This window comes from Symsagittifera roscoffensis, chromosome 4 (genome assembly GCF_963678635.1).
Source record: "Symsagittifera roscoffensis chromosome 4, txSymRosc1.1, whole genome shotgun sequence".
Classification (NCBI taxonomy): Eukaryota; Metazoa; Xenacoelomorpha; order Acoela; family Convolutidae; genus Symsagittifera; species Symsagittifera roscoffensis.
Window position 1 is genome coordinate 56,263,478 of NC_087065.1, and position 21,670 is coordinate 56,285,147.

Genomic DNA, 21,670 nt, shown 5'->3' on the forward strand with positions numbered 1-21,670 from the left:
ATCGTTGAGTGTTTTTGGTAATACACTGCTCAGTAGACGACGGGACAGCCGATCCTCTCACCCTTCACAATAGGTGAATTTTCGGTCCTAACTAGAATAAAATACTCTTTTTGGGAATCTGGAAAACTTGCGCGTTCCAAACCACCCTTCCAGCTTTTAGTTAAGGGCCTAATTTAGAGCATCCGCTGGTCATGATACTAAAAAAAGGGTCTGCCGATCATGATGCTGAAAAAAATACCTCCAAGAGTGCCCAGAACACCCATGCTTTTGACCGTCTCCACCAAAGCTAGTTCAATGTGTGGTCCATTGAACTACTCGGGTCATTACTTTTTAAGGTTATCGGCCAAACCAAGCAAATTAACTAAATTACATGCAAAAATAGTGAGCTCATGGCTGGATCTCAATATCCCCAGACCACGGGGTCACTCGTAAGAACAGGGCTACTACTTAATTAACATAATACTTTTGTTTTTGTTCAGTAGATAAAAATCCTCTTATCCACCGGAGATGGATCAACTTTTTCCCTCAACTCCTAGCTTCTCATTATCTGAAAACGGAATTAATGTGACTTAATTCAATTCAGGACATCTCAGGGAAAAAAAAGATGAAGTCAGTCTTTTCCCAAGACCCTTCCGGATTCTTGAATCAGGCCGAAGAGCTATCTTTTTGACGACCAGGAAGGGTAGCAAAATCTTCCGTAAATGTTGCTCCGTAACGGTTGTAGCTGCCGAATCATTACAATTTACAATGGTTTTCCGCTAATATCTTTGAGAATGATTCCTTTCATCCCTCTTGATATTCGCACGTCTGTGTTATATCAGCGAAAATCGTTGTTCTTATTTTTGCGGTTTTTCAGTATTCGCGAAAAGTAAAACTGTCACGTGTCTTTACAAACAAACGAATTTTCAAAATCTCTAATGTCAGTCAAAACTGACCTCTACAGTCAAATCTGACCTCAAATCGTTCAATTGATTAGTTAATACCGTTAATTTTTTGAAACAGCCAATTCTCTCACCAAAATGTTTCAAATAAAAATTCGTTCCTGCCATGCATTTCAGGCCATTCTGGTCAAAGGTCACAAGATAGTGTGTGTTTGATCCACTTTAGATGGATTAACTTAAAGTTTAACCTATCTCAAAATAATCGGAAAAAGAACAGTCGAGTAAAAAAAATTCAATAGTCTTGTTAACTGTGGACTGAATAATTTTCAGTAATGCTCTCACTGTACTTGAGTGGTGGTCAAGAGGATTAAAGGTGTTCAAAAATTTTGTTAGAATCGGGAAAACTTGAACCGTAAGTTAAGTTGAATGGGAAGCTTCCATAATCAAGTAGGATGGTGTTTTACTTGAACTTCCTGCTTTTTCGAAAATCTGAAGAAATCATTTCAAACCAATATCTTTGAGTACCTTCCTCCGTTCACTGACCTGCTCACTTCGAATTTTTGAAAAATTGCATTTCACCCAAAATTAAGACTAAACGTTTTCTCAAGGTCAAACTTCCAAAAATGACCGAATGGCACAATTTAAAAACTCACATGTCAGTCAAAATTGAACTCTACAGTCAAATCTGATCTCACTCCGTTCAATTGATTAGTTAATACTGTTAATTTTTTGAAACAGCCAATTCTGTCACCAAAATGCTTCAAATAAAAATTCGTTTCTGCCATGCATTTCAGGCCATTCTGGTCAATTGTCACAAGATAGTGTGTGTTTGATCCATTTTAGATGGATTACTTAAAGTTTACCCTATCTCAACATAATCGGAAAAATGAACAGTCGAGTGAAAAATTACTGTACTTGAGTCGAGCTCAAGAGGATTGATGGTACTCAAAAATTTTGTTAGAATCGGGAAAATTTGAACCGTAAGTTAAGTTGAATGGGAAGCTTCCATAATCAAGTAGGATGGTGTTTTACTTGAACTTCCTGCTTTTTCGAAAATCTGAAGAAATCATTTCAAACCAATATCTTCTTTAGAATGACGTTTTGAGTATTGAAAGTCAGGAGTCACCTCATCACAAATTCTAGTCAAAACCCTTGAAGTTTTCTAGATGTGGAAAGAATAATGATAAAAAAGATGATTAGTGTTGATTTGCTTAAAATTAAACTCCTTAAGGGTTTTGTTTCTTGAATAAGAACACACATTTTTACGATATATTTTGTCTTACGAACAAAAAAAATTTCTTCAAAAATTGTTTTGTCATATGATTTTTGCACAAGAAATAGTTACCAATAGCCAATTGAAGGGGCATCAAACCGTCTGGTCGCTTTTTTATGCTCCTGTGTCGTGGCTCCAAAACGAAAGGAATGTTAGAAGAAGATGTTTATGCTTCATAAAGGCTTTCAAAATTATATGTTCGCAATTTTTAGAGCGTAATCGAATTCCTTTTACTTTTCTGAGGTGCTCGTTTTATATTTTTAACCGCAGTTTTTTGCACGAGATGACGTTCAACCCTTTGGATCCAAACCTATCTTGTAACGCGTTGTATCTTTCTATGTCTGTTGGTTCGAATCTTAAACTCAAGACTGCAGCTTCGCTATCAAAAGTTGCCTCAGCCCACTTTCCTTGGGTGAGTTTTTCAGGAGTAGTTCAATTTTTCCAATTTCAAAACACTGTTTAAGCGCATCATAATATTTTCCATCGACATGCTCCAAGACAAAAAAAATTGCATATTGATTTTTGCTCCTACTGCAGAGGCTAAGAAAGCGGGTAAAGAGGCGAGACGAGAGGAAGAATCACCCGAGCCAACTTTGACTATTGGGAGAAAAGCTTCTAAAAGCTGTTCATCATCCAATTTCACATTAGTGACCTTGCTTAGCGAGTTCCTTACTTTTTTTCGTATCGGTCTAAAAAATCAATTTGCGAAAAACAAGGGCACGTACGCAGAAAATATAGGAGTTTGGGCATGCTAAAACAATTTTGTTAGGAGGTAAAAACCGTATTGGTCGTCTAGTTGGTCAATGAATTATGAGCTTTTTCAGGATCCTGAATTTTTTTTTGTCCAGCAATTATTTTCGACAAAATTCGCCAATCGTTGATCCTGGTATAAGAGAAGCTTTTCTTTTGTTTTTTTGTTTGTTTTGGGGCATATTTTTTGAAGTTGAGTTAATATTGAATTGTACTGTGTACCCGTACGAACTGCTTGAAAAAGACCTTATCGCTTGCACAAATCTTATTTGCTTACAAAAAAAACTATCTGAAATTTCTGCATTTCATTCTTCAAAATTAGTTTGCTGAAGTTGCTTAGACGACAATTTTTGAGAGTTATCAGCTCAAAACGAAGCAATTTTGTCATCTGAAGCCTCTATTTTTCCTTCATCAATACTTATTAGTTTTATTCTCTGCTCTAGATCATTCAGAGGCAGGCTTGAAATTTGGGTGGTTGGTTTTGAAGTAAAATGGCTTTTGCTTGATTTTTTTATTCATCCAAGAAATCTTGCTTGTGTTTTTTTTGTGTCCACTTCTTTTCGGTTGCTCCAAAACACAAGAAAGACGTTAAAAAAATAAGTTAATTTGTATTATACCTTACATTGTAGATTCAATTTGTCCAATAGAGTTTCAACCAAGGGAATACCCGAGTCCTTTGGTACTTATTTGAGTCGGACATTTGAGATGGCATTATTACGATAATTATCAAGCACAAAGTCATTACCTTCTGATGCTATATTAACAGATTTTACATCAACGCATTAAAGATATTGAAACCATAGGACTTTCATGGAGTCGCTAAGGGAAAAATTTTCACAGCTGGTATGATATCAGCTAAACCAACATCACATCTAATCCACTTTATCATACAAGATGGTATTAAGCAATCTTTGCTTGCACATTTTTCATTGCTTTTCTTCATCTTGGCGCAGCGTAAGGGTAAAAAAAGTATTTCTTCTAGATTTTATGGGACCGAAATAACCCACTAACAGGTCTTATCATTAGATGTTGTTATATCATAAAACTATATCAATGACACAAAATACGACGAATTTCTTTAACTGTAAAGATAATTTTTTCGAAAACTAATTGGGAGATGTGAGCTTCAATGATGATTGTGGAAATGGTACACTAGAAACTCTAAAAGCAAATAATTTTTCCAATACAACAAAAGCCCAATTCTTTGTCATCCTCACAAACAAATCCGATCCAATCACTGATCACTGACTCGAAAAGGATCCTGATTTTTTTAACCTCAGTATCAACATCAAACCTTTTTCTGATCATATGCAAATCATAGCGACACTCGTTTTTTTGTAACACAAAATCCCATCATGATTACATCTTTAACCAAATCTGCAATCAAGAAAAAAAACTGTGATGCGAAAAACTTCCTGCTTTTTCGAAAATCTGAAGAAATCATTTCAAACCAATATCTTTGAGTACCTTCCTCCGTTCACTGACCTGCTCACTTCGAATTTTTGAAAAATTGCATTTCACCCAAAATTAAGACTAAACGTTTTCTCAAGGTCAAATTTCCAAAAATGACCGAATGGCACAATTTAAAAACTCACATGTCAGTCAAAATTGAACTCTACAGTCAAATCTGATCTCACTCCGTTCAATTGATTAGTTAATACTGTTAATTTTTTGAAACAGCCAATTCTGTCACCAAAATGCTTCAAATAAAAATTCGTTTCTGCCATGCATTTCAGGCCATTCTGGTCAATTGTCACAAGATAGTGTGTGTTTGATCCATTTTAGATGGATTACTTAAAGTTTACCCTATCTCAACATAATCGGAAAAATGAACAGTCGAGTGAAAAATTACTGTACTTGAGTCGAGCTCAAGAGGATTGATGGTACTCAAAAATTTTGTTAGAATCGGGAAAATTTGAACCGTAAGTTAAGTTGAATGGGAAGCTTCCATAATCAAGTAGGATGGTGTTTTACTTGAACTTCCGGCTTTTTCGAAAATCTGAAGAAATCATTTCAAACCAATATCTTCTTTAGAATGACGTTTTGAGTAATGAAAGTCAGGAGTCACCTCATCACAAATTCTAGTCAAAACCCTTGAAGTTTTCTAGATGTGGAAAGAATAATGATAAAAAAGATGATTAGTGTTGATTTGCTTAAAATTAAACTCCTTAAGGGTTTTGTTTCTTGAATAAGAACACACATTTTTACGATATATTTTGTCTTACGAACAAAAAAAATTTCTTCAAAAATTGTTTTGTCATATGATTTTTGCACAAGAAATAGTTACCAATAGCCAATTGAAGGGGCATCAAACCGTCTGGTCGCTTTTTTATGCTCCTGTGTCGTGGCTCCAAAACGAAAGGAATGTTAGAAGAAGATGTTTATGCTTCATAAAGGCTTTCAAAATTATATGTTCGCAATTTTTAGAGCGTAATCGAATTCCTTTTACTTTTCTGAGGTGCTCGTTTTATATTTTTAACCGCAGTTTTTTGCACGAGATGACGTTCAACCCTTTGGATCCAAACCTATCTTGTAACGCGTTGTATCTTTCTATGTCTGTTGGTTCGAATCTTAAACTCAAGACTGCAGCTTCGCTATCAAAAGTTGCCTCAGCCCACTTTCCTTGGGTGAGTTTTTCAGGAGTAGTTCAATTTTTCCAATTTCAAAACACTGTTTAAGCGCATCATAATATTTTCCATCGACATGCTCCAAGACAAAAAAAATTGCATATTGATTTTTGCTCCTACTGCAGAGGCTAAGAAAGCGGGTAAAGAGGCGAGACGAGAGGAAGAATCACCCGAGCCAACTTTGACTATTGGGAGAAAAGCTTCTAAAAGCTGTTCATCATCCAATTTCACATTAGTGACCTTGCTTAGCGAGTTCCTTACTTTTTTTCGTATCGGTCTAAAAAATCAATTTGCGAAAAACAAGGGCACGTACGCAGAAAATATAGGAGTTTGGGCATGCTAAAACAATTTTGTTAGGAGGTAAAAACCGTATTGGTCGTCTAGTTGGTCAATGAATTATGAGCTTTTTCAGGATCCTGAATTTTTTTTTGTCCAGCAATTATTTTCGACAAAATTCGCCAATCGTTGATCCTGGTATAAGAGAAGCTTTTCTTTTGTTTTTTTGTTTGTTTTGGGGCATATTTTTTGAAGTTGAGTTAATATTGAATTGTACTGTGTACCCGTACGAACTGCTTGAAAAAGACCTTATCGCTTGCACAAATCTTATTTGCTTACAAAAAAAACTATCTGAAATTTCTGCATTTCATTCTTCAAAATTAGTTTGCTGAAGTTGCTTAGACGACAATTTTTGAGAGTTATCAGCTCAAAACGAAGCAATTTTGTCATCTGAAGCCTCTATTTTTCCTTCATCAATACTTATTAGTTTTATTCTCTGCTCTAGATCATTCAGAGGCAGGCTTGAAATTTGGGTGGTTGGTTTTGAAGTAAAATGGCTTTTGCTTGATTTTTTTATTCATCCAAGAAATCTTGCTTGTGTTTTTTTGTGTCCACTTCTTTTCGGTTGCTCCAAAACACAAGAAAGACGTTAAAAAAATAAGTTAATTTGTATTATACCTTACATTGTAGATTCAATTTGTCCAATAGAGTTTCAACCAAGGGAATACCCGAGTCCTTTGGTACTTATTTGAGTCGGACATTTGAGATGGCATTATTACGATAATTATCAAGCACAAAGTCATTACCTTCTGATGCTATATTAACAGATTTTACATCAACGCATTAAAGATATTGAAACCATAGGACTTTCATGGAGTCGCTAAGGGAAAAATTTTCACAGCTGGTATGATATCAGCTAAACCAACATCACATCTAATCCACTTTATCATACAAGATGGTATTAAGCAATCTTTGCTTGCACATTTTTCATTGCTTTTCTTCATCTTGGCGCAGCGTAAGGGTAAAAAAAGTATTTCTTCTAGATTTTATGGGACCGAAATAACCCACTAACAGGTCTTATCATTAGATGTTGTTATATCATAAAACTATATCAATGACACAAAATACGACGAATTTCTTTAACTGTAAAGATAATTTTTTCGAAAACTAATTGGGAGATGTGAGCTTCAATGATGATTGTGGAAATGGTACACTAGAAACTCTAAAAGCAAATAATTTTTCCAATACAACAAAAGCCCAATTCTTTGTCATCCTCACAAACAAATCCGATCCAATCACTGATCACTGACTCGAAAAGGATCCTGATTTTTTTAACCTCAGTATCAACATCAAACCTTTTTCTGATCATATGCAAATCATAGCGACACTCGTTTTTTTGTAACACAAAATCCCATCATGATTACATCTTTAACCAAATCTGCAATCAAGAAAAAAAACTGTGATGCGAAAAAAAAAATTTGATTTCATATTTCAACCCCTTCAGCTAGAGCAACGTTGATTACTTTATCAAAAGTGGTACAAATGGATAATGGAAGCAATCAATAAGAATCCTTACTAAAGTTACCAAATATCGATCCTCACTTAAACCTTTGACCTCAAAGGAAGTTTATTTCTTAATTAAGAATATAGCAGCAAAAAAAAACAACAACAGTCTCACCCAATTATCTAAAGATCAATAAAATAAAGCAATTAGGAAAAACATTTGGATACCTTAATCGACCGAAGTTTTTGGGCCACGATGCTTTAACAATGAAAAAAAAACATTTCTGTTCTCAGTTCATAACTATCCAACAATTTACTCAATGAAAAAATTTAACGAAAAAATTTTTGAATCAAACAGAGAATAAGCCACTCTTTTCAGTTTTTGTCTTCAAAGTATGTTCTTTAAAAAAAACAAGCGACAAACTCGGAATATATCCACAGAAAACCTAACAAATAACAAATTTCAAAATCGTAATTTGGAAAGATATTCGATAAGTAACTGCTGAAAAAAACAACAGGACCGACAATAATGGTAATATTTTTCTGCAAATTGTTCTAAAACCCCACAAAAAACTTTTCTGCTGTTTAGTACGATAATAAATAAAGAGTGTACCCAAATTGCTGAAAATTATTATCATTATGTAAATTTGCAACAGCATTTAACAAAGTAGTTTAATATCAAAAAATTATGAATCACTGGACTTGGAGGAAAATTACCCAAAGTCCTGTTTTTAATCTTACTAACCGCAAACATCTCAAAAATGAAAACAACTCATCCGATCTAGGTGTTTACGCCAAGCCCCTTGATAGGCCCTCAACGTTTCAGTATGATTTACCAGATGCAAGCCCGCGCCTCGAAAGTTACGGTTATACTGATGATCATCTTAAATTGACTGCCCAAAATGAAGTCGTCCAAGTCAACGAAGCTGGAAAATTCGATGAATGGTGTCCTGAAAAACACATGACAACAAATACCATTAAGAGAAAACTGCTAAAACTCAGAAAAATTCATCAGCGCAATTGAGAAACACTGATTTGCTACCACCAACTGGTCAAAAAGACTTGGGCTTCATCACATTTCTAAATCTAAACTGGATTGAAAACCGCGAAAGAAGTATTTAAAAGGAAACAATGGCCTTCTCGCAAATAAAATAGATTCTATCCTCAATGTGTTAATGGGCCGAAAAAATTGACTCATATACAGTCTGAATATTCCCAAACGCGCACACTGCTCAGAAGCTTGGTCACCAGATAGAGTAAATATGTAATGGTCACAAAGTAATGGCCATTAACCTTGATTACAAATAAAGACTACTGAAGTTTTACTAAAGACTACTTATAAGTCTTACTTCAATTTTCTTATAACTAAGCCCTTAAGTCGAATTGCAGGAAGTTTTTTGTATTCAACCGTGATTTCTTCTAAATATGAGATATCTAACAACGTTCCAACCCATAAAGAAGAGAAAATACACAGTGTAGGCGAACACATAGTAAAAAAACAGACATCTAAGATATTATATAACCTTGTCATCAAACATGGTTTTTTTTTACTGCTTTGGGAGAGCTCGGAAAATCTTAAATCAACCTGATCGACCTAAAAAAAAAGGTCGTCAAAATTTTCGAAAATTTTTTGAAAATCCGCCCCCCCCCCTCGAGAAAATCCTGGATCCGCCCCTGGTCTTTTTAAAAAAGTTGAAACGCTTTTTGAGCAAAACCAAATTGCAAGCCAACTAGCAAAAATTGTCATTTGCGAATGTTTTCTCTTAGTTTTGTTTTCAATGATCTTAGGGAGCTTTTAGCACCAAGCTAGTCAAAAATTGAAAACATGCGAGGCTCTGAGTATCATTCAGCCTAAAAGGCATCGAGAACTTCCAGTCATTGATTTCATTATGAATACAAAAACAAACTAAATTTTCAATTTTCGTAGAATTAACTGAATTGTTTGAATATCAATTAATTCTTGAGAGTAACAAAAACATTTCTTATTGATATATGATATCACCTCATTAAGACATAAAAAAAATTTTCTTTTTCATTTTGTGCCAACAGTAACATTTTGTATAGCCTATCCTGTCTTTTTAAACTGAACTGAACCCTGAAAGATTCTATCAGTTACAAAACATCTGATACGAATGAGATCTCAGATCATATCAGTTACAAAGCATCTCAGATCATAAACATCTCAAATGAAATAAAATAACATTTAATTTCTTTTTCCCCACAATTTTTCATTGTCTCTACAGAGACATGAGTTGTCTCTTGATTTTTTTCAGGGCGCAAAACAATTTAAAAATTTTTGGAAGTCACTAAACAATCTTCCGTTTCGATCAATAACATCTGAATCCTAATAAAGAAGTTTTGTTTTTCTTTATTCGTACCATTCTAATTGATACAATTTCACCATATTTTTATTGGCACAAATAAATTGGTTTTAGGAAAATTTTCTGAAATGACCGAAAACCAATGTGACTGGGCAACGCTCGCACGAACTTTGATTGAAACCTAAGAGTTCACCTCGAAAATAGAAAATATCAAACATTTAAGGCTGACAAAAATTAACAATCAGCAATCTTGCTTTTTATGCAGTTACCTATTGTTTCATACAAAGACTGAGCTTACAGTGTAAATTGAAAAACTTTGAAAACAGTGAAACAGTGTAAATCAATTTGGTCAAGGACATCTCCTTAAAACAACAACAAAAAAGCTTTTTACTCTTTCGTTTCCCATTTTTTTCTCGTAGGTATAAAATTTCCCCCGTAACTAATTTAATTCTTTTTTTTTGTTGTCTTCTCATTCAAAAACTCAAATTTGAGTACTTATAAAAACCTTTTCTGAAGCTCCATTTTTTTGCTGAAAAAAAGCCAAAATTTGTCATCTTATCAAAAAATTTTAAAATTTAATACTAAAGAAGAAAAACCGAGCTTTCTATGATTTTTTTTCATCATACAAAACCCTTACGTAGCGAGAAAATGCGAAAACAATTATTGAACATGAAGGAAAAAGCGGAAAAATTGCGTTTGCAGTTTCAGCTGTCTTGCTTTTAAATCTAGAAAAAAAACTATGTACAATATTTTTTGACCACAAACAACTTACTGGTTTTGTTTTATTTGCAGATTGTTAACCAGTTGGCGAAACAGTTCAAAACAAACTAAAATAGTTCTTGATTGGTTATTCCATTTGGCTATCGCTAACGTAGCATATTTATTAAAAACAGCAAAATTAGTACAAAATTAGTAAAAATTGGATAATCAAAAGCAAATATTATGATTGAATGAATGGCGACAGAGTACAAACAGTGTACAATATGTCGCAGAGAGCCCGAGATGACCAAAAATACTAGTCATACAATTTACATATATGGAAAATTGCTAGTCATACACTTTCCATACAATTCCATACGTACAGAAAATTGCATAAAAGGTCTATGATTAGTATTTTTTTCATATATGTCTAGCATGGAAATTGTATGACTAGCATTTTTCCATAAACCAAAAATTTTGATTTTTTACATTTTAATTTCTCAAATTTTTTTGGTTGTGTTCGTAATCGAACACAAATGACATAAACCTTGATTACTCAAACCTAGTAACCAAAGGTTTGGGCGTCTCGCATTAACAATGCATTGGAAACAGCCTGATATGTGTTACTTCTGTCTCACACAAATAATATAACGAAAGTAATGAACTTTTAAATTTTGGCAAGAAATTTCAATGATATATATTTACAAAACATGTCATACCAAAAGAAAGAGGAGTTTTAAGCGTTTTTGAAAAAAGTTATGAAGAGAAAAGGCAAAAAAATCCAATATTAGTATATCCAGGACTTTGTTATACACACAAAAAATTAAATTTTGCATGCAAAACGTTTTTTCAAAAAATGTTTGTTTGAATACGAAAATCAGTTTGCGGTTGAAAAAAAAGACAATAAAATTTTTGGGGGCAATTTTCAAAAATACTTTGAAAAATTTTTGTCGTCGCCATCAAAAAAATGCTAGTCATACAATTTCCATATATGGAAATTGTTTGACTAGTGTTTTTTTTTCAGAAAACAAAAAAAAAGTCAAAGTTTTCAGTTGTAGCAGCCCAAAAAACGCTTAAATGTTTTGCCAGCAGTTGAGTTGATTGTTCAAAGCTTTTTTTTCACAAAATTTAAAAAAATGCTAATTATACAATTTCCATATATAGAAATTGTATGATTAGCAGTTTTTTTCATACCATTTTTTTCCTTTTTTTTATGAACAGATACCAATTTCGATACCAAAACAACTATAAAATACCCTTGAAATTCGATTAAACTCATTTTGCAAAAATGTATGAAATTTGTATGACTAGCATTTTTCCATAGACTAAGTGTATGAAATTGTATGATTAGCATTTTCGGTCTATGGAGGTCAACCCGGGAGATGAAAATTGACTTGTAGATTTAATAAACCATATTTTTCAGTTTTCGCATATAAATTTTGTTGTATCGAAGACTTGTGCTTGTTAAATTTATTTAACAATTTTCCCTTGAGCTTGTTAAATAACTTCAAGTTACAAATTGACCAAACTATTTCGAATGATTATTAAACTTCGTGTTTGATCTATCGCAATAAAAGCCAAACTGCAAAAAGGAGCTTTTATAAAACCTTTAAGGTCAATTTGAACATTTTTAAACAAAACATTGAACAAAGCAACAAAATAAAATGAAAAACAACTAAGATTTTTGTTAGTTCACTTTCCGCAGTACTACTAGAACTGGAGTCTAAGGAAGATGGAAAATAAGGAAGGTGCGTCAGTTAAAAAAAAAGAGTTTGAAAATAGGGAAGTCACTACTTCGGAGCCAAATCGAATAAGTGAAAGCAGGGGGCGGATCTAGAATTTTCTCGAGGGGGGGGGGGGCGGATTTTCAAAAAAAAATTCGAAAATTTTGACCTTTTTTTTAGGTCGACCAAATTGATTTTTCGAGCTCTCGCAAAGCACTGTTTTGCCCTATTTTGGCTAAATTATTTGCGTCGCAGGCAAATTTTTGAAAAAAATCAAAAGAGCCGTTTTTGGGCACTTTTTGAAAAATTTTGACAAAAAAATCGCGTTTTTTTTGGCGCGCGCTCCCCCTCAAAGTTAGTATATATTGGCGCCCAAGGCGCCTTTAGAAAATTTATAGGGTTGTCGGCCAAAAATGGATTTCTGAAAAAGTATCAAAGGGGGGACCCTTTGGGTCGGCAGGGGGTCGAATGCAAGTTGGCGTGAAGAATTATGAAAATTGATTTCATGACAAGTTGTAAAAATAGAATAAATCTGATGACCATTTACAGTCATTTAATCATTTTGACACGATAATTAATGGAAGAGCAACCAAAACATTAAACCAAAACGTACCAAAAAAGTTTAAACTCGACAACGATTTTATGAACAATTTTGCATAGTCCTACCAAACTATTCAAATAAAAGATTATAACTCATTCAACTGCCATCTCGATTTTTGAAAAAAGTAGTTAAAACTTGATTCGAATTTAGTTACAGATTTTGATCCGAATCACATAATTTGAAGGGAGATAACCAAAGTCATCAATTTGTTGAAGATTTAAAATTATTTCAGCCAATTAAGGGCTATAAAGTTTTATCGAAAACTGCGAAAAAATAAAAATTTTCAGTTACATGCCTTGCTATTTAAGTTTTTTTTTTTGTTAAATTGACAATTTAGAAGAAGATCCAGAATAATTGTATTTTTAAAATTAAATAGCGCGGTGAAAAAGTTTTCTTCAAACCTCTGAAAAAACTCTTAAAAGCTCCACGTACAGTTCTAGCCACAAATATTGCGCAAGTTTTCCACTTGTTTTGAAAGGCGCTTTTAAGGAAGAATATTTTCAAGGCTTGATAGTTTAACGAGCGATATAATCGACTTAATAATCCATGCCTCATTTTCAAATCAAAAAACAAATTTTGCTAAAACTCTATGTAGAGTCTTTAAATAACTAACACACTAATCGAATCTAACTTTCTACAAATTTCAACCGGGAGGTTTTTGTTTTAGAGGAACTCTTTAACGATTTGCATTTTGAAGGTTTTCAAAATCAATTTTTGAAAAAAATAGTTAGTTTTTGTTTGATTTATTACTAAAATCATTTTATGGATTTATTTAGAACGTTCTTATTAAAACAACCTTGAAAGAAAAATTACTCAAGAAGCGAAAAAGGATGTATTTTGTTAAACTTTAACAGAAAGTTATCCTCTTACCCAGACCAGATTGCCCGAAAATGAAAAGAAAGATAATTAAATCACGCTCAATTAGGCTTTAGTTGCTGGTATCACCAAACGTTAACAACTCAAATGTTGCGACCAAACGTTTTCAATTAATTTACCCATCATCACTGTCGTATTGCTGTGCTAAGTACAATATAAGGAATGCTTGTTGCAGATTCAAAAATTAGGTTGAAGACTAATTAGGTCTGCCAAAAAAATAAAGTAAATGATTGTTTTTTCAAAAACTCTACATTAAGACCTAGCCAAATATAAATAGTCTATCAGTTTGAAAATCAGTCAGTTTTGATCACAAGATTATTTAAAAAAGTTTTCAAAATATTAGTAATTGGAAGTTTTTAAGAGATTTTTGCCGATTAAATAGGTAAAATGCAAAAACTCCACTTGCAGGCCTAGAAAATACAAACTACAGATCAAATTTAAATATCATCCAAAAGAACAGTTTACTTTCTGGAAGAAAAATTCAAAAAAGGGCAGTTTGTTTTCTTTTTTGAAGAACCAACAATTATTTGATGTCTTTGGTCGACTCAAGAAATGACTAAAGTGCAAACCAGTCTAAGTTTCAGTTAGTTTTGCGCAGTAGCTTTTTGAAAGATTTTATAGCTATTTTTCAGATTTTTGGACAAATTAGGAATGTGATGAAGTTTTGCTCAAACCTTAACAGCTGATAATTGGTGGCGAAACAATCCTTGTACAATCCTAATCAGAAATAATGCCCTTACAAAATCTATGTTTCAATCACTTTTAACCATTACATTGTTTAGAAGAGTTATTTGAAGATTAAAGGATAACAAAATAAAGGTTTGAAAAAATTGCTCTAGTTGCCAAAATGAAATTTAATTTCGGGAACATTTTAAAGTCACATGGGAAGACAACAAGGTGGATCGTATAGCAGGGCAAAGCCCTGAATGTTTCGACCATCCCTTAGTTCAGATCGAATAGTTTTTATGAAAAGGAAAATTGAAAGCCTATAAATTTTCGACAAAACCAAAGTGTGAAATGTTGATCCATACGAAATTAATAAGACCGATCTGATTAGCTAGCCTATATTCAAGTTGGAACAATTTTTTTGTGCGCGATAATTTGCCACGCATAAATAATTTGCGTTACGCTATCAGCAATATCAATAAAATTTTCAAAGTGGGCATAGTTTAGTCTAAAACATGACCAATTTAGCAATTTTCAAACCCCCAGAACTTTACAAAAAATATATATTTTTTTTCATTTGAACTCAAGAAGTCGATATCTTCAATGGGTCTTTAAAATCTTTTTTCGAAAACAATTATTTCGATCGACGAAAATTGACTGAATAAAAAAAGAACCACACCGAGCAAAAATATTCCATTTTCTTCAAAAATTGGAACAAATATAAAAATAAAAACACCAAAATCAAACGCAAAATCAGTATTTGATTTTAATTTTCGGAACACAATTCAATAAAATTCTAATTCTTAGTTTGTCTTGTATATCCAGGAACTCAATTTAATTGCAGATATTTTAACAGAAAGGTACTCTGAACTGTTTCAACCGATTGTTCTTAAGGATCCTTCATGACATCCGACAATTGTAAAAAATTAATCCTTAATTAGTTAGAGGCTCAGCCTTAATTTTTGATTGGGAAGTAATCTATACGGCGTAGATTTTTAAAAAAATTTAAAATATTTTAAGCCTGGGAAATTTGAACATTTTTTAAAAGACTTGCTGATTAATGAAACAAAAATTGGTTGATACTTTTTTGCTGAAATATTTAAATAAAAATTTGATTTTGCAAAATCATCAGATACAGTCCTAGCCAAACATAAAAAGCATATCGAGCACATATAAAAACGATAAGAAAACCAAAAACTTGGTCGATGCAATCAAAAATATCCAAATTAATTGATTGCTGAAATACAAAAACGCCACGAGCAGTCTTACCTTAAGTTTATTTTTTTTGTCGCGAGAAATTCAAACGTTCGGAGATAACAAAAAGTTAGGCTTAATCAAGCGTGGCGCAAAACAATTTTTTTCAAATTTTTGATTCAAGACTCTCAGCTTTTCCCTTCTGACTTTGCTATTTAAAAAAAAACATTATGTTGGAGTCGGAAAAACACTTGAAGCAAGAAAACATTTTTTACAAAATTTGGACAAAAAAATTGCGCCACGCCCTATTAGGTTTAACATTTTAGCACAACTTAAATTTTTTTGGTCCTATTTCACCTTAGAAAAGTAAAAACCTATTAAAATAAGTTTTTCAATGATATACTCAGTTCTGTAAAACAATAGTTTTGATAGATAAGTTAATTGAATTGTCTTTGTCGCGAAACTTGACTCACAAATGTTCGGGGTTGTCAAAAAGTTAGACCTGATTAAATGTAGTTCAAGAAAAAAACTTTTTTCAGGCCCTAACTTTAAAAAATTGAATAAGCTAACTAAAAAGGAAAACAAACATTGAGAAAAAGAGTCCTAAAACTAAAATTGAGAGGGAAAGTTTTTGCACCACTGAGTTATGACCTGCTGATTATACTCATAGAGTAATTTCAGATAAGGTACACCGTCTGCTCGTCATGCTATCTTAATTTCGGCCGGATAGATTCGTGCAACTTCTTAATCTAAAACCAATCTTAATCTTACTCTTATATCTCCTACTCTCAGTAGAACCACCGGTTTAAGCGAGTTAGTTCCAGAATGAGAACAACTGTATTCTAAGCTTAATTCAAATTGCTCTGGTGCTAAAACTACAAGTAGTTTCAGCACTTACAAATAAGTGGGTTGTTAGTTTGATGGAGTATGATTGGTTAGTATTCAATATTTTATAGAGATAAAATATCAGAATAAAATCCAATAATAAATTCTAGTTTAGATCTGGGTCCACCCATCCGGGGTTTACAGAGTTTTAGTTCTTCAGTGTTCTATTGTAGTGGAGGATGGATGATGGTCTCTTTCTTTAGAAGTTGCGAGCATATTCTTTTTTCTGATTTGGAAAAAGAATTGTAATCACGATCGTTTCGGGAGATCGCATCATGATTTCTGATCGGTTGTGATGAGTGTTGAATTGGTTTATTAGAGAACAGCAATGTTCCAATCTCGTTCGGATGTGTCATGTAGTTTGACTTTGGATGAAGTGCCCGGTGACTTGGATCTGAACGTATACTTGAACATCGAGATGGCCATTGTTCTGTTTCAATGGGTCTCCTTTGTTGCGATGCCAAGCCGTACTTTAAATCTATCGAGTGTAGTGACCGTAGGCAGCATATTGGGTGTGTTTTGCCATTCCAAAGTTGGAGTGTGATTGGGTTGTCAAGTTCTTTCCTGCTCGTCTTTGGGTTGTATGTAATCTATATACTGCATTGTATTATTTACATATACAAATCTTTGTTAACTTTGTTTTTAGTTAATCTCGTATTAATTTTTATCGCAAAAGCAATCTTGTTTAGTTCGGTTATTTTTACAATTTATCCAGTTCTAAGCTTGTTTTAATCCGGTTTGGGTACCGTTGGTTTTCTTTTTTTAGTCATGTTGTTAGGTTGTGGTTTGTGGTGTTTAGTAAGATGCGTTGGTTAGTTTGGATTATTATATAATTTTTTTCCAACCAGGTTAAAGGAAATTTTGAAATGTGTTAAAACTGGTTAGAGTTGTTATCAGTGAAAAACAAAACTTAAATTCATTATTTTAAACAATTCTTCGTAATGAGTTGTGCGATTGTGGATTGGATTGTGGGCGAGTGATTATTTAAAACAATAAAAAAGCGCCTTTGAAAAGGTTAGTACTGCTTCAACTTTATAGGCAACTTTTATTAATTTACTACTTTGAAATTATTAATTTTACGGTTTTATTTGAGGGGTTGAAACGATCAATTTATGTTCATTTTAGGAATATTTACTACATATAGGAAAAGAGTTTATATATCAATTTATTGCTGTTTTGGGGGTAAATTTTACTGCTTCATTTATTGTAATTGGTTAATATAAATTTATGATTCTAGAAAAAAACTTTTCTGTTTTTTGTTTCGTTTTTCTTTTTTGTAGATGATTGATGAACGTGCCTGTGAACAATAGAGAAAAAGAGAAAAAAATTGTAAAGAATGGTTAGTTTTTGTTCTAAATTGTTAGTTTATTTGTTAGTATAATTCATGTTACTTTATTCGTCTGTGACGAATTCGTGGGGAAAAACGTCGTGGATGATTTCTGATGATGTTAGTAATTTAGCTATCAAATGAATGATGTATTTAGTTTGGAGAAGTAACAAAAAACACTTCGAGTGCTTTAATGATTTTATGCTCTTCAGTGCTAGGTGAGAGTTCATAAGGTATTTTTTGGATGAGATTATAAAGTTTATGGTTATATCTGGTGTTATGGATGAATTCTAGGATCGGGATTTCAACGGGCTGTAGGAATTCGTGTGGGACGATTAGTGGGCGGGATTCGTCTACGTTGAAGTTTTTGGCTAAGGGAAGTTTTGAGGCCTTTCAAGCGTCTTCCTATTTTTGTTTTTATATATTGGATGATTGGGGGTATCTAAGAGATATTTGTACTTTAGGCTAAATGATCATTGTTCTTTTTGTTCTTTAGGCTAATTTAATATTTTTGTTTGGAGGAGTTTTGAGGTCTAAGTTGGGACAATATTGTTGATATTTGTTCTATTTGATAGGAGAGGGTTGTAATATTGAGATTTTGTTTATTTCAGGTGTCAATTTTTAGCGGTTTGCTAATTTCTGACCTGGAGGTCTTTTAGTTGTAGTTAGAGATACGCTTTAAGATGATTTTTTGTCGGCTGAAGAAGTCGTGTCAAACGTAAGGTGATGATTTGTTAAAGGTTCTTATTGGCTGAATTTGAACTAGTTTCTTCAGGTGCTTTCCAGCATGAATTTTGAGAAAAAATACGGGTCTTTAAAAGATCTTTCAACAGGTAAAAATGTTAATTAATTTTTAGGTGGTTTCTGAAATTCAATTTTTAGATGCAATCTATAAAATTTTAGATTGTGAAATGAATGTTTTGTAATCTTTTCGTGGCTGATTTCGAAGTCGCAATAGTTTTCTATGTTGGGATTTTTCTTTTTGATCTTGTGGTACAATTGTTTTTTTTTTAATTTTCGAATTTTTCTTTCTGTTTCAGTTATATTTGTGTTGTCTAAGTTTTAAGATTTTTGTTTGTTAAGTTCTTAGAACTTTTTTGTTCTAATGTTTTTTGGATAGGAATCAGATCGGTGTTTTGATTTTGTTTATAATCGGAGTTATTGTGAATAACTTTGAGTCCTGTAAAGGAGTAGAATTGAGTCAGTTCGCGAAGAGCGTACTCTTTCGGATATTAAGGTAAAAGATTGTTTCGGTGTTGAACAGTTTATTTTTTGTTTGGGTCTATAAGTTTGTATGTTACATCAGTAGGTTTATCAATTATTTGATATTGTCCTTTTCGGAGTGGTGGTAGTTTTGTAGAAATTCCTTTTTGTGTTGTAAAATTTGGAATTGTAACGTATGTTCCGATTTTTAAGTTTGTAGCTGGTGTGAATCGAGAATTTATTTGGGAATTAATAATTTGTCTCTGTAATAAATTTTTTTGTCACTTTTTGATAAATTTCATTATGTTTTTTATCTCTTTTTATTGTTTAAAATCCATTCGGTGTGTGTGGCGGAAGCTAGTTTTAAAATTTTTGTATGATGAAAACGATCTTCATCGTGGGTATGTAGTGGTAGATTATAACATATTGATTCTTTAGTGGGTTGGCACTTACCTTGTGTATTTTTTGAAAAATATGCTGTTGAAGAAATAGGAATGATTTATACATATTAACAATTGATGCTCAATAAATAATCAACAAAAAAAATTTTTCAAGATGTTTTTAATTTACAGCAGATTTTCAAGAAGAACGACTAGTGTTGTTTTTATCGGTCGTTATTGTATAATTATTAGGTTTAGCGCCATGAAAGTTTATTGAAGATGTTTCTTCAAAATTTTATGTCAGTAAACGAAAATTTAAATTTACTGCTGGAAGTATAATAAATATAAAAGTTTGATCTCGTTTTTGTCGTAAAATCATGAAATCGATTGGTAGACTTCTTTCTAGTCGTACTTTGTCTCTAGTTTGAGGTCTTCTTCCAATACCGGGTAGTTCTCGTATTGTTCGGAAAATTGGCTCTGATCTATTGAGTGGTAGAGACGTTTCTACAAAATTTTTGTCATTCAACTTTTTTTAAAATGTTGTGTTTGTCTAATTCTAGTCTTTTTTTCTTCTAAATCTACGTTAGTTAAGGTCTGTTTGAGACTTTTAGTCGCACCAGATGAGTTATGACCTGTTGGTTATACTCATAGAGTAATTTCAAATATGGTACACCGTCTGCTCGTCACGCTATCTTGTTTTCGGCCGGATTGATTCGTGCAACTTCTTAGTCTAATATCAATCTTAATCTTACTCTTAAATCTCTTAGTATCAATAGATCGAGTGTACACCGGTATATCCGAGTTAGTTCCAGAATGAGAACAACTTTATTCTAGGTTTAACTCAAATTGTTCTGGTGTTGAAACTACAAGTAGTTTCAACACTTTACAAATAAATGGGTTGTTAGTTTGATGGAGTTTAATATTTTATAGAGATAAAAAATCATAATCATAATCAATGATAAATACTAGTTTAGATCTGGTTCCACCACGCTCGATTAAGCTTACCTTTTTGATATCTCCGAATTCTTACGCGTCAAGTTTCGCACGAAAAAAAAAGTTTTTAATAACTTATCCATCAGAACTATTGTATTGCTGTGCTCTTAAATTATCGGAAAAAAACAAGATAGTTAGTTTTTAATTTTTTTTGGCTGAGTTAACTCCAACAAAACTAAGGCGATGCTTAAAAGTTACGCCTAATCGAGTGTAGTGCAAAAAAGAATTTATTTTTAAATTTGGTTCTCCTGTTTCAAATACCTTTTTTTTTTAATTTAAACTTTTTCAATTAAACGGGCAAAACCAGAATAAAAATCTGGGAGGTCTATAACAAAAATTTTTAAAAAATGTTTCTTGAAACACTGCAGGATTAGGCTTATGTTTTTGGCATCACCGAAATTTTACGCGTCAATTTTGCAGCAGAAAAGATACCAATATTTTATCCAGTAGAACTTTTTGTGGGGATTTGTGTGCATCTGTAGTAAAAAATTTGGCATCTGTTAAAAAAATTTGAAGGTTTGTATAACTACGAAACATTAATGGGTTGATGCCTTTCTTCAAACCACAAAAACTTTAACTGGATTTTGCAACAAGTCAACGTACTGTCCAAGCAACATTTTATGAGCACATTTAGCGCAAACATAGCTACATCTAGCTGTTTTGGAAAAGGGGCTGAACAATTTTTACAAACGGAGTAATTGTATAGATGAAAAAATGTTTTCTTTATTGGTTTTCATTTATTTAATCTCACAAAAACCGGCTTAAAACAACATTTTGCTTCTGAAAATACTTTTTCGGAGATGACAACTTGCTATGACATTTTGTAGTTTGTAAATATGCAAGTTGGCCTACTAATAACCATTTTAATAAAGCAAGTTGACACGAAAAATTATGAAAATTAGTCTCACAAATAATGATAAGTTGCATAAATAATAGTAAATCTTGTTACCATTTGTATTCAATCTTTCCATCTTGAGCCAAAAAGCAATGGTTCAACCTTTGAGGGAATGATTAGAATCTTTTGCAAATCATTAATCAATTAAAAATATTTGCCCAATTTTCCAAAATAAAACATAAGCTCTGCAAAAACTCAACTTACATTCCTATCCAAACAAAATGCATCTCAATTCTAAGCATCCGCGCGTTTCGTCTAAGAAGTTCTCTGAAAAAACCATTCAATTATGAGCAGTTTCAATTTTTCTGAAAGGATTCGCTGATTAAATAAAAAGAAACTTGGCGGACGCGTTTTTTGCTGAAAAGCAAAAAAATGGTCAAACTTGCAAGATACAGTCCTAGCCGAAAAAAATTGCTTGTGGAGTCTCGACTAATTAATAGAATAGCCACAAATATTTTTTTATTCAGTCTACTTAGATCCCAAATTTGACCAGTGGAGTTTTCAAAAGAATATTTCAAAGATTTGCAGTTTGATGAACTTTTTGAAAGATTTTCAAATTAAACAACAATTTAAGGGGTGATACAGTTTTTCCCATA

General features: G+C 32.6%; 2 protein-coding genes across 2 annotated transcripts in view; one reads left to right on the forward strand and one right to left on the reverse strand.

The window, feature by feature from the left end:
* LOC134844447 (double-stranded RNA-specific adenosine deaminase-like) overlaps nt 1-21,670 on the forward strand; it is a 296,612-nt gene that overhangs the window by 62,133 nt on the left and 212,809 nt on the right. The window lies entirely within an intron of this gene.
* Nucleotides 513-21,670, reverse strand: part of LOC134844954 (major facilitator superfamily domain-containing protein 12-like) — a 60,329-nt gene continuing 39,171 nt past the window's right edge. The window contains exon 12 of the mRNA XM_063861781.1: nt 513-547. Within this exon, the coding sequence (XP_063717851.1) occupies nt 513-547 (35 nt within the window). The remainder of the gene's footprint in view (nt 548-21,670) is intronic.